General features: G+C 33.4%; 1 protein-coding gene across 1 annotated transcript in view; it reads left to right on the forward strand.

Annotated features, from left to right (window-relative positions):
- Positions 1 to 4,422: 4,422 nt before the first annotated feature.
- The window catches only part of LOC117323235 (girdin-like), a 72,191-nt gene continuing 59,537 nt past the window's right edge, over positions 4,423 to 17,076 (forward strand). The window contains 2 exon segments of the mRNA XM_033878303.1: positions 4,423 to 4,467; positions 4,582 to 4,664. Coding sequence (XP_033734194.1) covers positions 4,423 to 4,467; positions 4,582 to 4,664 — 128 coding nt within the window.

Consider the following 17,076-nt stretch of genomic DNA (forward strand, 5'->3'; position numbering starts at 1 on the left):
AATATCAACACGGGATGAAACGCTGAAAGATGTAGATCAATATATCCAGGACTATTTACAAAAAAGGGTAATCCAAGGGAGGTAACCGATGTAATACCAGTTATGTTTTAAAACTGTGTTATCTCCCTTTGACCATATCCGAAATCTTCAAAAACAAAATACATGTAGATTGATGATTAAACAAAGGCAAAATACAAATAAAAATATAGATTTTTATGGAGATTCTAGAAAGGTACAATGAGAATAAGACCTGGTGTTCCGAAAGAGAAAGCGTCTTCAACTTCTAGGTAAAATCAAATCCGGGTAAAGTCATAAATATCAAACGAGAGTGTGGTACAGCGACAAATGCTTCTATACTAAGTTTATCAGCACGCATCAAACAAAGCTGACTTCATAAGATAATTAAAAAAAAAGATTATTCCCAGGTGAGATCATGATGACCAGAAAAAAAGAGACTATTCCCAAGGGAGATCATCAACCAAAATAATTCCCATGGTCATCATCAACCTGCATCTCTCGGAAGCCTGTGTTTTCGATTTCTCAATCAGTAGTTGACAACTATCACCGTAAACGTTACAATGTGAACAAACCCTTGAATAACGAATCTACTGAACTCCTAATTAGGAAAAGAAGGTATGTTATGAAAGGCCGTTCATGTCAAAAACGATATACATTTAACGCGTTAAGCTTTAACGCGTTAAACACATTTAACGCGTTAAACATAGCATTTAACGCGTTAAAACTAGTTTTAACGCGTTAAAGCTTAACGCGTTATATGTTTTCATGGAATTTTAACGCGTTAAATTTGTTACTTAGCTAGCATTTAACTTGATAAACGGCTTCATTCGTTTAACGCGTTAAAAGTCGTAGCTTTTGTTTTAACGCATTAAAATGATTTAAATAACAGACCAATCGAATTCCCTGTTTCATATATATCTTCTATATGTATTTAAAGGACTAACAGTATTGCTGCCAGAGCCAGCTTTCTGGAGAGAATTGACTCTACCGTCAGCTATTGCTATCGTAATTATTGTTGTTATTTTTTAAATAATTTACTTTTACTTTTATATTTACATTCTTATCGTGTGTTTATATTTGCCAGTTGTAGGAATATTTATTTACTGTCATAAATGTAGCCATGGCAGCCGACCAGATAGACGAACTATCGACAAATACTTGTAGCAGGCTGATGGATGTTGGAGTGATAAATACAGGCTCTACATCTCGTTTTCTGTAAACTGCATTTATAACATGGTATATTGTGAGATGTTCTGTATTATCTCATTAATGTTCAAAGATGAAAAAACTACCATATCACTGAACATTATGCCACCTTCGTGTCGGCGAGTGAAGACACAACTCGGAACGTCAGTAAACAATGTGACGTCATCAGAATGTACCACTTACAGACCTTCATGAATACACAAATGACCAAAAGAATGAAGCACAGTGAAATAGGAAAAAGAAAATGTTGATTCATTGCACAATTGATTATTTTGATACGGTCTCTGTTTAAATCGGTTTTCAGAGATGTCAACGTTCTTTTTGACGTGTTGATATTCTGTCAACGCGTACTGTAATATTCTGACATTTAACTGTTTGCAATAATAATAAAAAAAAAAACATCTTCAGACCAAAACAAACCCAACGCCGACATTGGGATTCATGCGTAGTAGTCATACGTTGACTCTTCATTTTTTGGACAAATAACCATTGTCAAATAGTTTATACTTGTCCACTGATAATATCGTCCACAGCCCCAAGGTATTCTTGTACCACCGAGCGAACCTCCCTTCTTGAAGCCTCCATTTTCTCGCTTCCCTGAAGAACTTTCATCCGAATGCTGATGCATGGGTACAACTGATTGGTTAATCTGATAAAGTTTAACGCGTTAAGATACTGTCTTTAACGCGTTAAATGACAACTACATTTAACGCGTTAAATGTTTACATTTAACGCGTTAAAGCTTTACGCGTTAAGTCTTAACGCGTTAAAGCTTAACGCGTTAAAACTAGTTTTAACGCGTTAAATGTTATGTTTAACGCGTTAAATGTATCTCGTTTTTGACATGAACGGCCTTTCATAGTATGTTGCTATCTAGAAATGAAAAATTAACAATTCGGAAACTCGATCATATCGCTTATCATACAGCTTAGCTGAAACTGTCCCTGTTGTATTTATAGGTAGCACGTCGTTATCATTTATACCTGGGAGCTAATAAGCAAGATTGGCAAATTGAAATATTAGCGCTGGTCTAGTAAACAGTCTTGTTTAAAATCTATTTAATGTTAGAGTCACAAGCACAATTCACATACATGAATCGATAACAGTCATAAACACATCATGAGTAAATCAAACTTACCCCATATTACGTTATAACTAAACCCTTTACTCGGAAATCCGCCCGTTACAACATTTCCTTCCCTTTACCCAGATTATGTCTATATGAAGACGTTTTTCTCTATTATATGTTCACGTTCCCTTTAAAAAGTCACATCACCGTTCGGAGTGATAGAGCCTTTGCTTCGAAAAAGAAGGGGAACAACTCTTCCGGCCGTCTGTAAATGTTTTATTTCAATTTATCCAAGTCTCTGATAATAATGTACTTTTGAGAAATATGTTCTATTTATCATTTGTACTCTAAAATCACGGACTTATTAATCTTAAATCTTGCCAATTGTAGAATTATAAAATAATTTCGTATTAGATGCCAGGGGTGTCAGAAAGACCGTACGAAATAAAGCTATCGAACTATTTGTTGTGATTTTCCAAAAAGTGGAATGATTTGATTACATCATGACAGTAAGGAAATAAAAGTCGTAACCAGTATTCACCGATATCTTGAAATAGATCAACGATATCATGATATCACATATTGGGACATATTGCATTATTATGATGTCCTGAAGTATATTTAAAGAAATCCAAAAAATCAACAATCTAATTAGAATTCGATGACTAATTTAACTCTTTAGAGGTTGATTGACAGTTGGAATGCATACGCGTTCACGTCAGCTAATTTCTAAAGCTATTTTGAAAAAAAACAAACAAACAAACAAAAACAAACACACAAGAAAAAAAATACAAAAAAAAGTAGAAAATTATGTATTTGTACATAAAGTCTTGGATATAAATTATTTAATTCTTTTGGTAAAGTCAGACTCCACTTGTCACGGCGACTGGACTTCAAATTTCCATCTGTCGATATTGTTTATGGTAACTCTAGCTGACATTTCATGAGTTGTCAAAAAACGTGTACACACACATATATATATATACACAGCATGTCGAGAAACAGACGAAATCTCCTCCCCTTATAGGCTGTTTAATTTCAAAGTTAAGAAGTATTTTCCTGCAAAAGTTGAAAGCACAGGGACTTGGCACGAATTTCCAACATTGACCGTATGTACGTGGGTTTGGAACTCGTTACAATCCCCTGTGGTTGAGAAAGGGTGGTTTCTTTGGTACATCTTTACAGACGTGATATTTTCTTTCCTCTGGTTTTCAATTTCATATATTTTGTATTCATTATCACTTAATAAAAAATACAATGTCATATTATAATTCCCCTCTCATTAAAAATTGTAATTAATAAAGAAAATTTCTAATAAGATGAAACGTGTTGCATCATGTATGCATGATCGATATAGACTATTAATTATTATATTCAATAATTTATAAAGATAAAATTTCATATTCCTATTTGGAATCATTGACATATTTATTTATTTTATTTATAACGAGAATTTACAATGGACTCACAAAGCAAGTGGTATAGCATATCACGAACTTTCATTTAAAATACTTAAAAATACTGTGAGTCTTAGGCAGTGCCAATTTAAAATGAATCTCATCAAGAGTTATCTCCACTTTAGCGTCATTGGTATCCACCGTCAGATGTCATGGACGTCCGCAAAGCACCTAGTATAGAATATAATTCTATCAGCAATTTCACTGAATATCTTCTTAACCGGATTTATGCTTGAAGTTTCTGTTCTTATTGTGCAGTTCTGTGATAGTTGTGGTCATAGATGGTGTATTCAAATGATGACTTTGCTGTTATTAACCATTTATTACTGACCAATTTCGCGTAGGAATTCCTGCTCGTAGGTCAAAGGTCAACCATGCTCATGTCAGCCAGTCGGTGTTACCTGAAAACTGATATTTGTGTGTGACAGTGTGTGACAGCGTTTGTGTGTCGGTTGTGAATATTTCACGTGCTTTTATTTTGTTTCCGATATTTACGAATGGATTACATAATTTTCCAAGGAAAGGATTAATATACCATGTAGTTTCCATCTTGTTTACGCTCCGTTATTCCTCACAATGGAGTTAGTTTGTAAAATTCAACATGTCTCATGTGAATTTTACACTTTGTTAAAATTGAAAAGAAATACATGATCAGGCAGGCTATAGCTTAGAATGGCTGCCATTAAAAACATTATGGAGACTCCGCTCGTTTTATGGGTAAGTGTGGTAGGTTTTGTTGGCGTTGCCGAGAAATATTTTTCCGAGATCCAGAGCGTTGTTCTGTTTGTTATGACCTGATCCCAGCACAGGTGTGTTTTCTTTATTTTACAGGTGGAGTCTTTCAATCAAGGTAAATCTGTGGAGTATGCCGACCTGTATAACGGGATATTCCTTAACGATGTCATGCAACAGATGTAAGTGTCTTTCAATCGTAATAGGTTTATTTAATTAAAGTTCATTATAAATACGACCATGACTAATTTGCATGTAAATACACGTTATATTCCGGATTAAAAATCTACTTATAATAGTACATTGTTGTCGGATTAAATACGAGATAACCCCATGCTTGAGATATCTGAACCAGTGTGTGGTTGTTTTTTGTGATTTAAAAATTCTCATTAAATGCCATACAGCCTGTTCATTGTTTGAGCATATTTGTCTATTTATATGTATAGATATAATACATGTAGGTATAACCGTATGGTATTTGTAAAGGTAATTTTCAGAGTATTATGTCAGTAGACTAATGAAGCAATTATATTAGCACAAGGACATCCCATGCTAATGTAGGTACTAATTAGCTTGTCATCAGACTTGGGTGATTCCCCTCCGTCAAATAAATTAGGGTTTGTTTTTTTTTTTTTGGGGGGGGGGGGGGGGGGTCATTGCTGAGGTCACCTGGTGCACCACCTCATTTTATCTGTGGTCCTATGTCCTTAGTTAATGCTTATCTCTTTTTTTCACCCAGGGAATAATGGACCAAATTACCAAAGGCATTAAACAGTCTTTAATACCATTTTACTAATTACTGTAAACACATTCATTTTGATGGCATATTATTTTCACACTTTCTTCAATCCTCATTTGCTAATATATATGCTACAGGTACATGTAGGCCTATATATATGCAGTTTAGTATATTTATTTGCAAATAAGTCCTTGCTCACAAATAACCCTTGTCCTCATTTTTCAGCAATTTTAAGAATAGTACATAAGCTAAAAGTGATTCACAAATTAGCCATCTGCATACTTTGATATTAATTTTAATTTTCATACCAGAGAAGGGGGCTTATTTGATATTAATTTTAATTTTCATACGAGAGAAGGGGGCTTATTTAAAGATTAATATAGCATTGTATAATTTCTTATCATGTTTCCTCAATGGAATAATTTTCATAAAATTAGGCTTATTCAATCAGATGATTTTACAAAATGGTTAGGACAGAAGATTGAGAGCTCAAGTTCCTATGCCATTACACATGTAGTACAAGTACCAAGTGTTCATATCTGTTGGCTAATTTAAGTTAAGGAAAAACTGTAGGATTAGAACTTGATATCAATTCAAAATGCTGAAGAATTACTGGTATAAAGTTACATTAGGTAGATTTTAATTTGAATATAATAAATTATTTCAATATTTCACTGGTCTAGTAAGGGAGTTAAATGAATGCAAAGCTGAATAAAACCAGGGCATCCACATGATCCAGTTGACCTTTGATTTTTAGCCATTTCAGGAGACAAATGGTTATTTCTAAGAAATATGAAGGGTCAAATCATAGTAAATTAGATATGTCCCTTCAATCCCAGGAGTCAAATCTCAATTAGGAGAGTCAAAAGACACAAAAACTTTGATATTCAGTATAATAGTTATTAAAAAGAGGCACAATAGGAAATCAGGCCAATATGGTATGTTATTGTGTGAGGAGAAGCATGTTCACCCCAGTCATTATTGTAACTACATGTGGCCTTATAAGGTCCAACACAGTATAAGGCAGGGTACCAGTACATAGTGTATATAGAATCAACTATGAAAGTATTCTTTGTTTGTCAGGGTTTGTACATAGACAAAATAAACACTGGCAAATACAGCGTGTAGTTTCCTGATGTTTTATAAAATACATGTCGCTTGGTTTAAATATACCGGCGTACTTCCCATCAGTTCCTGTTTTTGTAGGTTTGTATTGATCCTGTTTCCGTCTACACTATAATTGCCACTATATTTACAGTGTGGACAAATGTTACAATTATTGGATTTTATGTGCCTAGGCATATGTCGTATTCCACTCATACATAAGTATTTATCGTATCCCACACATACATTAGTATTTATCATATTCCACAAACACAAATATTTATCATATTCCACACATACATAAGTATTCATGGTATTCCACACATACATAAGTATTTATCATATTCCACACATAAGTATATATCATATTCCACACATACTTTAATATTTATCATATTCCACACATAAGTATATATCATATTCCACACATACTTTAATATTTATCATATTCCACACATAAGTATATATCATATTCCACACATACATTAGTATTTATCATATTCCACATGTACACATACAGAAGTATTTATCATATTCCACAAACACGAATATTTATCATATTCCACAAACACAAATATTTATCATATTCCACACATACATAAGTATTGATCGTATTCCACACATACATAAGTATACATCATATTCCACACAAGTATATATCATATTCCACACATAAGTATTTATCATATTCCACACATAAATAATTATTTATCGTATTCCACACATACATAAGTATTTATCATATTCTACACATACATAAGTATTCATCATATTCCACACATAAATAAGTATTCATCATATTCCACACATAAGTATTTATCATATTCCACACATACAGAAGTATTTATCATATTCCACACATACAGAAGCATTTATCATATTCCACACATACTTTAATATTTATCATATTCCACATATACTTTAATATTTATCATATTCCACACATAAGTATTTATCGTATTCCACACATACATTAGTATTTTTCATATTCCACACATACTTTAATATTTATTATATTCCACACATACTTAATATTTATTATATTCCACACATACATAATTATAGATCGTATTCCACACATACATAAGTACATGTATTTATCATATTCCACACATAATTTAATATTTATCATATTCCACACATACATAGTTATAGATCATATTCCACACATACATAAGTACATGTATTTATCATATTCCACACATACTTTAATATTTTTCGTATTCCACACATACTTTAATATTTATCATATTCCACACATACATAATTATAGATCGTATTCCACACACACATAAGTACATGTATTTATCATATTCTACACATACATAAGTATTTATCATATTCCACATATACATAAATATTTATTATATTCCACACATAAATAATTATTTATCACATTCCACACATACATAAGTATTTATCATCTTAAGCTTCCAAACATACATTAGTATATATCATATTCCACACATACATAAGTATATATCATATTCCACACATACATAAGTATATATCATATTCCACACATACTGTACATATTCCAGATATCATCTGTTGTAGTTTGCAAGGTCGCAAAAAATGCAATATATAAAAAAAATTTCGCATGAGTAAAATCTCAATTAAGAAATTATAACGTTGACATAACGACAATCAATGAGTCTGGTTCAATAACACTTGTTATATTACATTGGTCCACAGCCTTGTGGCCCCTGGTTTTTCATGTACAGCCAGCGTTCATAGATCTATATACATGTGGTACAGATATCTTTTAAAAAAATGGGGTTGTTAGTTACACACAAGAAGCTTTCACTTTTCAAATTCTTTGTCATTAACTGCTTTCTCATGAAAATAGATTAAATTGAATTATGTAATCAAATAGTTGAAGCTGGCGTCATATTAACTTGGGGGGGGGGGGGGATCATGATCAGTAGATCTACAGTCATCTTTTGTAGATGGTGCCCACCAAAACCTGCATGGTTGTAACAGAACTCTCCAAGGGAAGTAATCAGCAAAATACCTCGAGTAATTTATAATCACCTACACATATTTGTATGTTATTTAATCTAGGAAGAGTTAATCAAATTTTGTTTTTAAGGCCACATGAAAAAATAAGTGTTTTTCTGGTAAATTGGTACCCTATCTTATTAATACAGACTGGGATTCTGTTTTACACATTTAACAAAGGTTACACCAGTTTTTTTCAGTGCATTATCAAGAAAACTAAGCATAGTCCATGTAGTATGTTTATTGTGTATGAATATTTTACAGTTAGAACCATGGAATTTGTTTTTTATGACCTAGCTGGCTTCTTCAAGGAAAACTCAGCAAGACTCCACTTGCTAGTTTGTGATACTCTTAATACCTTAATCATATATAGGTATAGAAATGATAAATTTATAGCTAGTTAATGTATATACTGATGTAAATTGGTTTTCAGCTGGAATTATACCCTAGGTTTATAAATACTTTGGGAGTTATAATGAATTTTTTAAAAGAGAAGTGTGTCCTAGAATATTACTATAGATAGGAGAAATCTGAGAGAAGTAGAGGAACAAAGACTATGTAGGGTTAAGGCCTTATGATGTTAGGTAATGATTGTGAAGTCTACTAGGGATATGTAATGTATGTTATAATTACCATAATTATGAGAACTAGTTTTTTTTTTTTTAAATATAACTTACTAGATTCAATTTAATAAATTCTTCCTTTAATAAAATTCAGCCTACCTTGTATTTCAAATAACCAAAAGGTTTGAATACACATCTTAACGAAATTATAAACATGTATGTACACTATTAAAACAGCATGCTGTTATTAAATATAAATCTAATTACTGAATGTTTCTGAACGTGTTAGGGTTAAGATGGCTGGACGTGTATTTAATGAAAGAATGTTTCCTCCATGGTCCATGGGCTGGATTTAATTTGCATGTGTTTGTGATGGCCATGTTTAATGAAGATGCCGCCATGCCACGGCTCGACTAATGATGCCGCCATGTGTGGCCACTGACTGGACCATGTGTTTTCTCTGACAGCTTACAAACTGTTTTGATACCAGTACATTTATTGTACAAAAACACATGTAAACAGAAAGATGGTAGATAAGTATGCTATTGTTTCTGTGTTAGATGTAATTAATCAATCAAAATAACTTATACCATTTTTGTCCTAATAAATCCCAGGGATATTTTTCGAGGAGGGGATGTTTAAAGCCAAGTGGTTATTTCATCAAAGTAGAGATGTCCTTATTAGATTCTCAGTGTTATCAAGTCAAATGAAAAATAAACGAGAAAGGAGGGGGGGATTGTACATGTTATAAAATTTGGTATCTAGTTTCATTGGCCTTTTTTGCTAAATGGTAATTTAACATCATGTAATTTGTGATAAATTAGTTCATTCTTAATGGAGACCATCTAATGGTTTGATTTAATTACTAATGTATACAGATATACATGGTGCTGTGATAACTTTGCTAATTAAGTCTGGTATCTTTCTCTGTTCAGTCCCTAATGTTTGTCATGTATTGGTCACCAACCATGTTACACGTACATCAAGGCTGCCACATCATTTTGTTCCGAATCTGATATGACACTTTACTGGTTTAATTTACACTGTATCGTACTGAACCTGTTAGTTAGTCGTGGGGTTTAGTAGGTTAAATCCTGAAGTAACATGTCGTACTACATGTACCACACTACATACCCAGGACATTAACTTTCAGATATACATGCTAAATCTATTAATGTTGACAATCATAATTGGGATTTCAAAGGTCACAGCCCTGTAAGCGTACAGGTTGTTATAAGGCCAGGCCTTGTATACATGTTAGTCTGCAGGTCTTCCTTCAGCTGGCTTTACTGTAACAGAACATGTACAGGACTTGATGTACATTTGTATACATGATAAACATCGGTATATCTTGAATCGTGCTATATATATATCAGCTGTGATTTATATATAACAATAAAAATCCATTTCAGATCCATTAAAGGGTATAATCAATTTCTCTTCAAAATAATATTGCATTCATATTTTAGACCTATTACTCTATGTACAATGATCATCATGTTTCAAATAAATTCATCTGAAAATTTTCACCTGTGTGTTTTTATAAAAAATTCCCAGTCCTGCTTTTTATACCAATTACTGTACACATGATCATGTTTCAAATAAATTCCTCTGAAGATTTCACCTGTGACTTTTTACCTGACCACTACAGGTAGTAAATGAAGTGGTCATTGGTCTGGAAAGTTAATGTATTTCATTGGGACTTCATTGATAAGGATTTATTGTGTCCACTTAACGAGTTGTCCTGGTTCAGACGCTACCTTTAATTTACCTGTAACTCTGGTCCATGTCTTCATTTGTAGGGATCCATTATCGGGGATCAGGTGAGATTTTTGTGTCGTGCATCATGTTGACATTCATAGGTATCAAATTAAAAAAGGCCCCCCAAAAAAACATGTTCGTTTTGTAGGAAATGTTTACTGATCATGATTTATAAAACCCTATATATATGTAAGACCATTTCTCTTGTTCTGTGCAGAATTTTTCCAAAGATATTTTTTTGTGTACAAATTTTCAAAAAAAAGTTTAGGTTGGTCGATGGAATGCAGACTATATACAAATGGCTTTGTAAACATTTGTGTAAGTAAAAATACAATTAAGGAAGATAATAAACATATATTTACTCTTTTTGGCCTAACCCAATCCATTGAGTGAAAACAAACATTTTTTCCCAGTAAAAAGCTTTAGGTGTATCTGTATTGAGTGGTTATGGAAAGCAACTCTATGGAGTTTAATATGAATTATCTTTTCTATGGAGTCAGTGATAACTGGAATTGATTATAACGGCCGGTGTCATGTGGGATTTGTATCCCCCATAGGATAAGTACCCGGATACCAAAACAGGCCATAGGATTAGTATCCGGGTACAATATTTGGCCATAGGATAAGTATCCGGATACAATAAATGGCCATAGGATAAGTATCCCCCCCATAGGAATTGTATCCCCCCCTAAAATTTATCATAAGGTAACAATGTAAGAATTTTGGAAATGTTTTTTTTTACCGTTAAACTGCTTTAAAAGGTTGGACAATAAAGTATTATCATATAATTTCATTTTTTTTTTCTCTTTCACTATTCAATAAAATTGATGAATTATTTCAAAACTGTTAAAAATCATTTGAATTGTTGATCAACCCTGATATAGTCACTGAAGCAGTAATAATTGAAACTTATACTGAATATAAAGTCTGCCCTGTACGTGTCACCTGGGGAAAGGTAAACCTGTTAGATGGCCCCAGGGAATATCTGTCATAGTGGACAGAGTGTTGTTTTAATCATTATTACCTATCACCTGTTCACCTATGTAGATGTTGGAGTGGGGTAAAAGAATATATCATTAAGTCATTCTTAAAAAGAACCTAAAACAACCAACATGAATTTGAATTCATCAACCAAATCACAGATTTTCTTCTGGGTCCCACTGAAAAGAGGAAATAAATCATGATCTATGTGCTGTATAAAGATGTGTGCTTTTAAATCACTCAAGTGATCATTACTTTAAATTTTGAGTTTCATTTCTAGTGAATTAAAGAATTGACTTGTTATTATGTATTTAGGACATTTTCAAATGACACAAATATATGTTCTATCCAAAATTGTTAAAAATGTTCAAAGTCTGAAGAATTGCATATAGATGCAATATGAAATAGTGATAACACATGTTATCAAGTTTTTCTTTTTCTTTAAGTATTACTTCGTTCGTTAGGATCGTATTCAACAATTTCATCATATATGTAATAATGAATCAAAGTTAAACATACATTGCACACTTTATTTGTTTCATTGTGCTGACTGTTGAATTTATCTAGAAAAAAATATATGAAAAGTCGGTGATAGGAACAGAAATCATCAAAAACTGCATTAACAGCTGATTTCTGTCTTCTTCAAATGGAATAGTTTATTGTTTTCAATCAGACAATCATCAGTTAGAACAAAGATTTTATCAACATATATGTGAATGAATAAGTGTGTCTGAATACATACAGTTAATATTCAACCTAATCAATATTTTATTAGAATTTGTATCACCCCAACTTTATGTCATTTAGGCTGATTTCTATAGCCGTAGGAATTGTATCCCCCTACTTGATGTCATGTAGGCTGATTTCTATAGCCATAGGATTTGTATCCCCACTACTTTATGTCATTTAATCTGCTTTCTATAGCCATAGGAATTGTATCCCCCCTACTTTATGTCATTTAGGCTGATTTCTATAGCCATAGGATTTGTATTCCCCCTACTTTATGTCATTTAATCTGATTTCTATAGCCATAGGATTTGTATCCCCCCTACTTTATGTCCGTCCGTCCGTTGTCTGTAGACGCATTTTGTCTGGACAACTCCTCCTAAACCAAAGGGCCGATTTCATTGAAACTTCACACAAATATAGAGGACCATGTATAGATGTGCATGCCACTTTATTTTTCTCAAAATTACGGTTGCTATGGCAACTGGTCACTATAAACAGGTTTTCTGATAAGAACCATAACTTTAAGTGTGTCCGGACAACTCCTCCTAACCGATAGGCCAATTCAATGAAACTTCACACAAATATAGAGGACCATGTGTAGATGTGCATGCCACTTTTTTTTTTTTTTTTTAATTATGGTTGCTATGGCAACTGGTCACTATATTACTGGGTTATCTTAATAAGCCTCTAATTAACAGTTCCAATTCACCATTGACTTGTGCAGATTGCGGGGGTATTAATCAGCCATTCTGGAGACAGTTCTAGTTCAAATTCTGTTTCCCTTCTTCCAAGGATGTTCCTGACCAAATTTGGTTCAAATTCATTTATAACTTTATGACTAGTAGCGATTTAAAGGATTAACCCTATTTTCCCTATTTGCCCCGCCCCTCAGGCCCCTGGGGGTTCATAGTAAAAATTTATACAAACTCTGTTCCCCTTCCCACAAAGATGTTCCTGACAGAATCTGGTTAAAATCCATTAAAAACTTTATGACTAGTAGCAATTTAAAGACTAATCTCTATTTCCCCTATTGGGCCCCTGGGGGGCCAGACCAACCGTTTATACAAAATTGGTTCCCCTTCACCCAAGGATGTTTCAGACCAAATATGGATCAAATCCCTTTATTCCTACAGAAGAAGAAGGATTTCAAAGAATTTGCTATATTTCCCCTATTGGGCCCCGCCCCTTAGGCCCCTGGGAGGCCAGACCCACCGTTTATACAAAATTGGTTCCCCTTCACCCAAAGATGCTTCAGACCAAATATGGATCAAAATCCACCGAGTAGTTTAGGACTAGTAGCGATTTAAAGGAAAAGTTGACGGACAGACGACGCACCATGCCATAAGCTCACTGGCACTTCGGGCCAGGTGAGCTAAAAATAGTAACCAAAGATAATTTGCCAGTCCCAATTACAGAAACAGTGAACAAACATGTAGAATCAAGTGATGTGAAGTACAAAATACATGTATGTAAGCAAGTACGACGTCTTCCGGGTGATTATCCAGGATCTTCGGGATCAGACCTTCTGCGCTTAAATTAACTAAATCGTCGTCTAGAAGGTATTGTTAATAAGTCCGAGTTCAACTACAATATTAGTGTTCAGCGGGTTTTTTGTGTGTGAAATGTTGGTGTTTTGTGATATAAAAATACACTCTAGATATATACTTAAATGGCGATGTCTGTTCACCAAATAAAGATTACGATAGATTCAAAATGGACACCACTTATTATTGTCATTCTTATATAAATATTCGTGAGGGATTTGAATTTGCGTTTGACTCTCCTCGCGAATTAACAGGAAAATAAATCCCACGCAAAATGTAAGTGATTTACAGTACTCATATTGCCAATATTCCATGTATAATTCTATACTGAAACCACGTAAGGGTCACATCTTTTGTTGTGCAAAAAATAACATTTTGTTATCTTTATCTATAATATTATCTATATTGCCTTTTGTTATACTAATACTATCAAAACATGTAAACTAGCTATCTTGTTACTTCGATAGAATATGAGTTTACCCACCCGTTACTGTTAGACCTTGTTTGTACCTATCTTGTTACTTTGATAGAACATGAGTATGCCCACCCGTTACTGTTAGACCATGTTTGTACCTATCTTGTTACTTTGATAGAACATGAGTATGCCCACCCGTTACTGTTAGACCATGTTTGTACCTATCTTGTTACTTTGATAGAACATGAGTATGCCCACCCGTTACTGTTAGACCATGTTTGTACCTATCTTGGTACTTTGATAGAACATGAGTATGCCCACCAGTTACTGTTAGACCATGTTTGTACCTATCTTGTTACTTCGATAGAATATGAGTATACCCCGTATTGACCATGTGTAGATGTGCATGCCTCTTTCTTTTTCTCAAAATTATGGTTGCTATGGCAACCGGTCACTATAAACAGGTTTTCCAATAAGAACCATAATTTTAATGACATACTTAAGTTGGGGGGATACAATTCCTACGACTATAGAAATCAGCTTAAATGCCATAATGTAGGGGGATACAAATCCTACGGCTATAGAAATCAACTAATATGACATAAAGTAGAGGGGGATACAAATCCTATGGCTATAGAAATCAGATTAAATGACATAAAGTAGGGGGGATACAATTCCTATGGCTATAGAAATCAACTTACCCTGGTATATGACATAAAGTTGGGAGATACAATTCCTACGGCTATAGAAATAAGCCTTAATGACATAAAGTAGGGGGGATACAAATCCTATGGCTATAGAAATCAGCCTAAATGACATAAAGTAGGGGGGATACAAATCCTATGGCTATAGAAATCAGCCTTAATGACATAAAGTAGGGGGGATACAATTCCTACGGCTATAGAAAACAGATTAAATGACATAAAGTAGGGGGGATACAAATCCTATGGCTATAGAAATCAGATTAAATGACATAAAGTAGGGGGGATACAATTCTTATGGCTATAGAAATCAGCTGAAATGACATAAAGTATAGGGGGGATACAAATCCTACGGCTATAGAAATCAACTTACCCTGGTATATGACATGGGAGATACAAATCCTATGGCTATAGAAATAAGCCTTAATGACATAAAGTAGGGGGGATACAAATCCTATGGCTATAGAAATAAGCCTTATTGACATAAAGTAGGGGGGATACAAATCCTATGGCTATAGAAATCAGCTTTAATGACATAAAGTAGGGGGGGGGGGGGGGGGGGGGGTACAATTCCTATGGCTATAGAAATCAGATTAAATGACATTAAGTAGGGGGGATACAATTCCTATGGCTATAGAAATCAGATTAAATGACATAAAGTAGGGGAGCTACAAATCCTACTGTTATAGAAATTAACTTAATTAATTAAGAAATGAGGGGATACAAATGCTATGGCTATAGAAATCAGCATATTTATGTTAAAGAAAGGATGTTAAAAGATAGATTATATTTGTTTTGTTAATATTGTATGCATCCAATTTATCTTGTCAAGTTGTGAATGGAGAAAACCATATTGAAACGAACCAGCAAAAACTTAATTTTTTTTTAATTGTTAATGTAAAAATCCATGTCTTTCTGGAAATTGGGAAAAATGGTATGTATATATATATATACCTTTTATAAATCAAAGCCATTATTAAATATTCATTTATATCACACAGTACTAGGTAATAACTTATAATTATAGATTATATATAATAATAATTAATACTAAAGAAATATGGACAATATAATAATAGTAATAAATGTTTAAATAAAAAAAACCCACCTAAATCTCTATGAGCTATTTTCTTTAAACCAAACCAAATCCTAATATTTATAAGTTTAAGACTTAAAAAAAAAAATGCTTGTCATAACACACATCATCCACAATAAATTCACACCTGTCAAGTCCATGGCCATCCTGCTGATTGTGTGTACATCACACCCTGACCCCATGCATGACTGCTCACCACCCCCTCCCTAATTGTCTTTGATGACAACCATTATATACACCTAGGTTAAGAGTCACCAGTTATGCAGAGATGAACACATATATAAAAGTGAACAGGGAACCACTGCAAATTGTTTATATCATATTTGCTGTCACTTAAATTGACATGTCATGATTAAATAGATAAGTCTGTATATAAAACATACACCCCTGCAGTCCATTCTCCCAATATCTTAAAAACTCCTTTAATCCTCCAATTATCAAAAAAAGAGTTCATTAATACTTTCTAGTATATAAATTCATTGTATTGAACACCCGTATACAGATAAGGTTTCGTATGAATAGGGGGGATACTTTTCCTATGGGGGGGATACAAATCCTATGGCCAGTTTTAGTATCCGGATACAAATCCTATGGGGGATACTTATCTTATATGACACCGGTAACAAAAGTCTAAACAGATAACATGTTAAATACCACAGCACGCATGTCGATGGTGACCTACAATGTAGTATAGAGGAAATGTCTGTTATAATCAATGGAGAGAATTATTTATGGTATCTTATTACGTGCTTGATCAACTCGGGTCAATGGTTGTTGCATGTCAGTATCAATATTATCGACCTGGCTTTACATGCTGTTTACATAGATTTGTCTGCCCTTACAACATATATATGGTATATATATGTACGGTATAGATAGAATTATCTGCCCCTACGTATGGTATAGATAGAAATATCTGCCCCTTCAGATATATATATGGTATAGATAGAATTATCTGTC

Source organism: Pecten maximus, chromosome 3, assembly GCF_902652985.1.
Source record: "Pecten maximus chromosome 3, xPecMax1.1, whole genome shotgun sequence".
In the NCBI taxonomy this organism is placed as follows: Eukaryota; Metazoa; Mollusca; class Bivalvia; order Pectinida; family Pectinidae; genus Pecten; species Pecten maximus.